General features: G+C 36.3%; 1 protein-coding gene across 2 annotated transcripts; it reads right to left on the reverse strand.

Annotated features, from left to right (window-relative positions):
• Nucleotides 1-111: 111 nt before the first annotated feature.
• LOC127450628 (lipopolysaccharide-induced tumor necrosis factor-alpha factor homolog) lies at nt 112-9,173 on the reverse strand. Of its 2 annotated transcripts, XM_051714865.1 has the most exons (7): nt 9,087-9,173; nt 6,607-6,882; nt 4,320-4,352; nt 4,117-4,149; nt 4,008-4,040; nt 3,214-3,361; nt 112-1,314 (listed from the first exon to the last, which is right to left on the reverse strand). In XM_051714865.1, exons 2-7 carry the CDS (start codon nt 6,869-6,871, stop codon nt 1,209-1,211), a joined length of 618 nt encoding a protein of 205 aa, XP_051570825.1. In that variant the 5' UTR covers nt 6,872-6,882; nt 9,087-9,173; the 3' UTR covers nt 112-1,208. The 2 variants fall into 2 exon arrangements, with proteins under 2 accessions (XP_051570825.1, XP_051570826.1); XM_051714866.1 differs by lacking the exon at nt 4,008-4,040.
• Nucleotides 9,174-9,407: the final 234 nt, after the last annotated feature.

Here is a 9,407-nt window from a genome sequence, read left to right on the forward strand (position 1 = left end):
TGCACACTCACGAAAATAGAGCCCTGTGATTGTATTGAAAGTACTGAGTCAGGCTAGGTTATTAAAAGAAACCAGTGAAAAACGATAAAAACGTCCACCCAAATTTCCAACTTTTCTTTTAATATAACTATTTTACATTTACAGACAGAGCAAAAGATTATTTCAAAGTGCACATTTAGAAAGAGAAATACTCTCCATTCTCTTGAGAGTTACTGAGTCTCTCTACAACTATTTTGCTTCGAGCAAAGAATCATATCCAAGGTTATTCAATAGATACTGTCCCCAGTACCAGCCAGTACCTTGTAAATCTCTTTGAGGGGAAAAAACAGTCTGCTAAATTACAGGAAACAAGCAAGCAAGTTACATTCATCCTAGAAAGAACTTACTTCACTATATTAAGCTTGATTTCTTCAAACCATCTGAGATTCATTTTAATGAGAATAACAAGTTAACCCTGAGACCGTTTATTTAAGAGAGGCTAATTATGAAAGGTTGAGACTTGATATTTACAGTTATGAATTGAAAATTAATGTAAAATAGCCTGGAACAGCAATAAAATTGAACATTTTATCCGACCGCCCAAAAATGCTAAATTAGTTACTTGTTTACTTTAAAACTTTAGAGACTTAAAATTTACAAAAACACATCAATATCTTTTATAAGGCACAATATCTAAGATACAACAGCAATCTACATTTTACAGGCAGAGCTCTGACTATCTTACAAAGGTTGAATATAAGCTTTAAAATGGTAATTTACATACTCTTTGTTTTGTTAAACATTGCTTTCAAATATTTTAGATTTTTACTTTAAAAGCAATTTTCATGTATTTTATGTAAGCTCACAAGTTCCCTATAGAGTATGTGAATTTAAAGTTTTAAAGCTATACACCCTTCATAAAAAATGAAGTATTTTTACTAAGAGCACAATGATTCCCGGCCATAATTTTAATTAATATTTCATACAACGTGAACACTTACCATAAGTCTTACTACCTGTGTTACAACTGTTGCATTTAGTTAAGCAATAAAATACATTATTTGAAATCACTTATTGTCTATGCCTGTCAAGAGGATTTCTTTCGTACTTTTACAACCTAGGCGAAATAAAATTCCAAAACAATCCTAGGTATTCCGCCCATAAGATCCCATTATAATCACACCTAGAGCTAGAAAGATGTTGTACTGAGTGGCATGTTGTTTTCCAGATCACAGGCGCCTGTAGAACGAGAGAATGTTGTTGCAGTTAGGGCAGCGATGCTCCACATCTTTGCAAGAATCCATCCAGAATGGTGCTATACAACAGGGCCAGCATCTGCATAAAGAAATGAGAATCAACCAACTTCTAAATCATCTCTGCTTAATCATCTGTTTTTCTCTGTCCCTTGTTGACTTGCACTAACTGTTTCTGCATCTGCTATTGCTCTTTAAGACTCTTTTCTTGGTGTCTGCTTGTAGTATTACATGACAAATCCTGGGATGTGCTTTATATCCTGTGTTTTTTGGTGTCCTATTGAGAATTTAGCTTCAATTCAATGGCAGTTTCTTTTTGACAGACAGTTAGGAGCTCAGAAATCAGGATGGCCGAGGGTCAGTGTGAGAGAGTTTTAGGCCAATGCTTACATTTATTGATCATGCTCATGTGTCAGTATGCCTTGCAGTTTTACAACACTTGTATCCTGCTCCATCATTTTCAGTTACATTGACCTAAAATCACAGAGTTTCTAATGTTGAATGTTGGCTGCCATAAAATCTTGTTTTTGTGAAAAAAAGGCTCTAAAGATTCCATTTGCGCATCCACATCTGAAAAGAGTTTGGAAACAGTAGGTTGACTTTTCTTTAGCCAAAATTGGTCTGAGCTTTCCGAAATTTTAAAACACTGCCCCCAGTGGCCAAAGCAGTAATTGTTGTTGGGCAAATGGGCACGTGTGAGCTCTATTTTCTGGGTGTAATGTCCACAGAGGGGCGCCAATAGTGACTTGTGGAGCGAGTTGTTTTCATCTGTACAGGCTGTAATACAGTGAAGAGAAATGCATATTTTATAAACTATACACCCTGACCCAAACCCCAAACCTAACTATTAGTGGAATAAAAATGTAATGTCAGAGGGAAAAATGTAACCTCCGAAACACTCGTCACTGATTATGCAAATGTGATTACTTCCTGGTTTCAGCGTGGGATCTGAACCCGGTTCTTCCACACTGCTGACGCAAAGCATTTCCGGTCGTGCCACAGGGGAAGCTAAACACGGTGGAACCAGTGCAAACATGTTTGATAGAAGATGGCGCATGCCAGTGAGTCAGCATAATGTGACCTATCCTAGGGTATCGGAACTGTCGGAAACAACATGCCGACTTCCTGTAGCATCACCAATGTAGATTGGTTTACATGCACACCAAATTTTGATAACCACCAAAAATCAGCTTATTCAAAAAGTCAGACAATGTGAGAAATTTGTGTTTACATGAGTTTTAAAATCATTAGTTTATTCTCTATTTTTTTTTTTTTTTTATGTAAACAATCATGCGCTCAACCCTGCACACATTGGATAAGCCAGTAAGAACGCCAGAAAAGGTGTTTACATGCAACACAAAATCAGGGTAATGGGCAAAAATCTACTTTTGCTGATTGGTTTATACTTAAATTGTTTACGACCTTACAGCGATAAAGAAAAGGGGTTGGCCTTTACATGACCACACATGTTGTCGGCTTATTAAGCATACTTGGTGTAAGATCGTAAATGCGCTCATTATCTAGCTAGCTAACATGAAATTTTGTTGAAATTGCAAGAGTGGCTTGTGATGGTCTCGGAACCATCATTTAAAACAGGTTGAAAACCAGAAACTTATCACTAAGGTTTTAGTGGTTAGTTTAAATCTCCCATCATTTTCCAGCAAATATGTTTTATGAATTTACCGCTAATGGAATTATGTTATAGCTGTATAACTTCCAGGTAATATCACGAATTAAAAGTCTTAAAAAACAAAACAAAAACAAAACCTGAACATTAAAAAAAATAAAAATTCTGTCACAAAAATATGGTGCTAAGAAAATGTATCTTTTTTTTTTTTTTTTTTTTTTTGCTCCCTGGTGGAACCAAAGAAAATGTTGGCAGGGCATATAAAATCTCAACTACTGACCCTCACTGAGCAAACTCCCTATTGTTGAGCCCTGCAGAATATTGTTTTAAAGGAGAAAAGATGATGAATTTTACCCAATGAGGGCAAGACATCCACAGGCCATCCAGGTCATGAGTCCAGTGTAGTAATCTGTGATGGTGATCACCTGGTGGTTACAGTGTGGGCACATGGTTTGACCAGGTAAATCACGCAGGCTCGGGAGCATCACTGTGGTTGTTACAGCTGTAACACACGTACAGTCATAATCAATCCTCGTTTCTCATAGTTTGCCATTGAACAATTGCGTAGTCTAAATATGAAATACATTGCTTGCCTCAACAGTGAGAATACTTTAGGTGGGGCCAGTGATGTTACTATTAACAATAGTATTTTATTATTCAAACTGGCCGGTTTTAAGTAGTAATGCTACATTCCAAAGTCGGAATTTTTAAGATTTCGATTGGAAGAGTGCAATAGAACACCATTTGAAGTCGGATTTCATACATTTGTGGAAATCCTTTACTCTGATTCTGCTGAAACACAGGGTTTATGACATCACGCAAACATGGCGGCAACCAGGGAGATTCACACAGTTAATGATAAATGTTACATTTTAAACAGTTTTAAATGCAATGCATCAATGAGTCAAAACTTCGTATTTTCCGCAATTTCGTTGCTAGGAGACTTTTTTATAACAATCAAGCAACTGCAAGCAGGATGTTTTGTCATGTCATCTTTCGAGCATCAGATGCATTTATGGTTGGAAGTCTAAGATATCAAGTTGGGAATACGACTTTGAATTGAAATGCAGCATTAGGACTGAGGAGTTTTTGGAGCTAGCCCATTGAGCTGTTTAGTTGATGAGATTGAGTTGAAAACTGTAACTTACTGGTGGCTTGAGGGTACATTCCTGGGGCCGGACCTTCAGAAAAAGATTAAAAAAGTAATTGGTGCACTAATATCTGTGATTTGAGGTTGAATTGAAGTCCTTGACTTACTGGTGGGTTGAGGGTACATCCCTGGGTTTGAGCCTTCAGGAAAAAAAGAAAGGAAAAACAATATATAAACAAAAACAATATATATATATATATATATGTTGCTATAATACCTGTGATTGACAGTAGATGATATAGTAAGTTATTGTGTTGTTTTTGGAGTATGCCTATTGTACTAGCCCAGATTAATAGTTGTAAACACTTACTGTTGCCTGGAGGGTACATCCCTGGGTTTGGGCCTTCAGAAAAAGATTTAAAAAGATAATTACTGCTCTAATACCTATGACTGACTGTAGATAAAGTTTGTTTGTTTTACTTGATTTTGTTATTTACAATATGAATCAGCAATAATGAACACTAGTTATCAACATATTTTATCATTATAAACATCATAATCATGTGGTCCAAATTTTATTCTTATACACTAGTGCATACAATACTGTTTTGAGTAAATGGTTTTGTGACTTAGTCTGTTTGTTAGCTTTAAGGCCATCTGTGCTGTCTTTCTAAAAGTTTACAAAATTAAGTTTTATATGCAAATTTAGTCTTTCTCTTAAGGGAAAACTGAGCAAAAATGCACACATTGGCCTATCCAAATTTTGGACACACTTTATGTTAGGTGTCTTTAATTACTATGTACTTAAGAATTTGATACAATGTTCTTATTATGACAAACATGTTGTTGCATCGTACTTACATTTAAAGTACCTGCATTTAATTATGTCTGTAGTAACACTGTTAACCATACCCCTAACCCTAAACCTAATCCTACTCCAACCCTAACCCCTAACCTTAAACCTACCCCTACCTCAACCTCAGCCGCAGCAAAAGTGAATCTTGTGAGAATTTTGTAGAACAGCATGTAGTTACACAATAACTACATTGTATTGTATAAATTCTAATGTCAGTACATAGCATTTCTAATTTAAAGTTGGACCCATTTTTATTTTCTTGAATCTCCTCACTCTAAAATGATCAAATACCTCTAATTCGCATCCTAACACTCTGTAATGCATGTAGATCCACACATTTGTGTGTTTGATATGTTCTGTGACTCTTTACATTGGCTAACTTACAGTCCAGGATGTTCAGAATGTAGTTGTAGTACAGAGGCATTGGAACACTCCAACCTGGTCTTGTGACAAGTCTTAATAATATGAGATGGAGATATCATAGTTTACTCATACAAAAACGTTTACTCCCATAGAGAAAAATAAACTAACCAAAGATTTTTCCAAAGTTAAACCCCTAACCCAAACCTGAACCTAACCATGATTTTAAGATGAAATTCACTGTTATGTACCACGGAAGAAAGAGAAACATCAAGAGGAGTGTTCTTACAATTGTTCCTAATGCTACGTCCACACTAATCCATTTTTGTTGGAAAACACATCGATTTCTCTATATTTACACCTCTCATCCACATTGGAACAGCGTTTTCCTCAACCAAAATGGAGACTTTTGAAAACACTTTCCATAACTAAATACTTTGGAAAACTATGACAGTAGGAAACTGAAAATGGAGATTTCAAACTTCAGCTGCTTAATGTGAACGTGGCCTGAGTTTAACCCCTAACCCGAACCTAATCCAACCCATAAAGTCTCAACCAAACCCTAAACCTTACCTAACCATAATTTTAATTAGGAAAATCACTGTTGTGTACCAAGATAGAAAGAAAGCATCTGGGTTTGGAACGAGATGAGGAAAGTGTACATTGCAGGTTATTGATAGATGACTGCATACGTAAATATGGAATGAGCAAACAAATTTGTTCACAGACGTTTCTTTTCTTAAAATAACTTGTTGGATATGGGGCAATTGAAAATTTGATGCCTGCATTGAATTGATTTGAATTTCGGTTTGTTGATTGATTGCTCTCTATGGAAATAAATGTTGTACCTTTTCATACAAGCCAAGTCATACAATATCTTACGATTTCTTCATTTCGTACAAAATATTATGAGCTGTCATGGGACTACTTTGGAAAACTCAATGTGTGCCACATCACAATGAGTTGATAAGAATAACCAAAAAGAATGGACTAGCTGTTGACCTGCCACTACGTCCAATTGTCCATATATAAACAAGTTCATTTTAAGGCAAGCAGGTTTAGTTTGCTGACTGCAAATGAGAGGCTTAGGTCTGAGAGTTGGCACAAGCGGTTAAGTTACTTCTCCCAGACATAATTCATTCTAAAAAAAAACTAATGGCAGGACACGACATGTCTTTTCTTGAAACTTTAATTTGAATTTACATAAATCCTATTAATATAGAATACTGCCATTAATGGAATATTAATCCCATTTATACTTCCATTAAGCAAGGGACCAGGATACCAAGATCCCATAACAGTCTGGGAGATTGAAGTGATGTTGGTCCTCTGAAGCAGACATGTCAACAATTTACCTCGTTTCAGTCCATACTTTCAAGAAGTCCATTAGGAACCAATTAGGAACCCATTAACATTGGTGCTGCTGAGGTTAGAAACATACCTGCTTGAAAGTTTGGATTGTTAACTCCTGCTTTCAGCCCAGGCTCTGGGTATGCTGTGTATCCCACATTAACAGTGGGATATGGAGATGAGTGGTAACCAGGCTGGTGGTTCACATCTGTTCCTCCATAATCTGATGGATGACCTGGGTAGGGTGGGGCAGCTTCCAAATTTTCCACAGCTTTCTCAGCTTCTATATCTTCCATATCTTCCAAATAAATCACCTCTTCCAAGTCGTCCAATGCAGCTTCGTCGGTCTGATCCATATTCCTATTTCCTTAAAGGAAACATTAAAACTAAACATTGATATGTGACACAGCACATATGTTTTGACAATTATCTAACTCTATAGCCAACATTTCCATAACAGTCATCTGTTTTTCTGTTTTTGTTTGTGTTATTACAAATTATGGTGGAGCTCATTTTATTTGTAGGCAGGGCAGGGTATTTTGATCTTTAGGGTGGTTGTCTCTAAATCAGACTGGGAAGGGGGTGGTCCCTCCCCCCACCAGACCCAGCCATGTTTGTAGGTGTTTCTCATCTGCACTAAACCATGAACAGTGCTTGTTTTTAAATCAGCTCGCACCTCAATGCAAATGTCAACAAATGTTGACAAGGCGTATTCAAATCTCCACAGTCCATCCAAATTTCATTGTGACATGGAAACTTTCTGTTTGTAAAGTGCTTTGCGTTGCTTTTCGTTTTTTGTCATGGAAACAGACGTTTGTTTGCCTCCACGTCATAAAGACCAGGAACTGAAGACACGAAGTAGCTTGTAAAAACCAAGAAAGACTTCCCTCTTCCATTTGACAATCAAATGTAGTTATTTCCGAACACAATGAATGGTTTGAATTCCACTTTTCACCTAATTTACAATTACAATCAGGAAAGGTCATAGCATCCGTAAAAACAAGCTTTTCGAAGCAGACTTTTCTGGCCTAGCTTCACTTTCTCTGTTTTGAAGGCTAGAAAATAAATGAGGCCTAAGCCAGATACTTTCGTGTCCTTGGTAAACTACTTACTGAGTGGAAAATAACTCATTATTGAAGACAGAGCCTTTTGAGACATCATACTGTCTCTTCAGTGCCTTTTACTTTCCACCTTCTTTACTGTATATTGAGCGCTTTTACATGCACGTTCTTTTGCTTAATAAGCTGACAATATGTGTGGCCCTGTAAATGCAATAAACAGCATTCCTTTATCGATGTAAGGTCATAAATGACTAAGAGTAAACCGATCGACACGAGTAGTTTTTTGCCCATTATGCTGATTTCGCGTTGCTTGTAAACACATTAACCACTGTTCTTACTGGCTCATCCAATGTGCACGTGTTGAGCGCATGCCTCTTTACGGTTTGACGTCAAAAGCAGAGAATAATGCGTTTATTTCAATTTTCATGTAAACACAGATTTCTTGCTTTGTCAGATTTTATAAATAAGCTGATTTTTGGGAGTAATCAGCGCATTGGTGTGCATGTAAACACGCTCAATATCAAGGAAGCGGGACCTAGTAGAGTTCTGTCTGTAATGGTATCACTGATATTCATTTAGTGTCATCTAGGCAAGCTACAAAAGAACCCAGCTGTTTACAAAGGCTTTTGTCTGCATTACCAGTACAGGAAATTAAGAATCTGAACACTCTGTTGCCCAAAAATGCACACATCTAATGGACTATGGGTTTTTTTGTGCTATAAAGTCACAAATCATCACTGTATTACAAACTCGCCAATAAATTCAATAGCCCAGCTCTTAGAGAGATGTCAAATAAATATTAAATTTTAATTTAACATTGTGTAATAATACAATACACTATATTTGTAATTATTGGGACCATTGAATTATTGAAAATATATGCTCACCCTGAGGTGGTAATGCACAATCTATACATATAATAAGATTATATGTATGAAATAGTCTTTTGTAATTTTGTCTCATAATAGCCTAATTTAAGTTAATTTTAAACTTTGCAACAACTTTGCACAAATGAATCTGGCGATGTGATATGAAACTGTAATGCATTCGACAAAACTGGGATAGGTTATAGAAAATTAATCAACAACTTGTCAGAATGTCTGTTAACCAATAAAAATCATGCATTCAAACATATTTTACTAAACATCACATTTTTTATCACTATAGAAAAGTGTTCACAGACAAGTCAAATTGTCACTTTCTTTGGTCTCAAGATGAATTCTACTGACATTCACATGAAATCAGTTCTTATGCGACTAAAGTTTTTTATTGTTATGTAAAGACTTTCTAAAGATTCTGACACATCTATTTCTCAAATTAGATCTAAATGTGTTCATCCATTGACTAACTAGTACATCTCTCCCTCCCACTAAACTTCCTATCAAAGCTTCTCTGTGATTACAATTGGGTGGCAACCACCAAAGGAAAGTTTTATAGACCTCTCTTTTCTGTATCTCACTCTTTCACCACTTCTCTCTCTCTGATAATATCCTCTTCCAGACCAACTTACCTGCAGGAATGAGTGGTCAGTGAAATGGGTTGAGATTGGATGTTGTATTTCCTTGGGGAGAAGAAGAATCAGTGAGTTCAGGACAAAAAGAAATGGGTGTGTATGAGGTCTAGAGGAGGGCAAAGAAAAGAGGCTAAAATGGGTGGAGATTTAAGAATGAATGTAAATCATACACTCTACCAGTTGAAAGTGTGGACCCACCTACTCATTCTATATTAATACTATTAGTAATACTTTGGAACAATAGTAAGGAAATCAAAACGATTAAATGGAAGTATTAAAAATTTGTTGACTACCCTAACCCTAACCCTTTCTCTTAAG

Source organism: Myxocyprinus asiaticus, chromosome 13 (assembly GCF_019703515.2).
Source record: "Myxocyprinus asiaticus isolate MX2 ecotype Aquarium Trade chromosome 13, UBuf_Myxa_2, whole genome shotgun sequence".
In the NCBI taxonomy this organism is placed as follows: Eukaryota; Metazoa; Chordata; class Actinopteri; order Cypriniformes; family Catostomidae; genus Myxocyprinus; species Myxocyprinus asiaticus.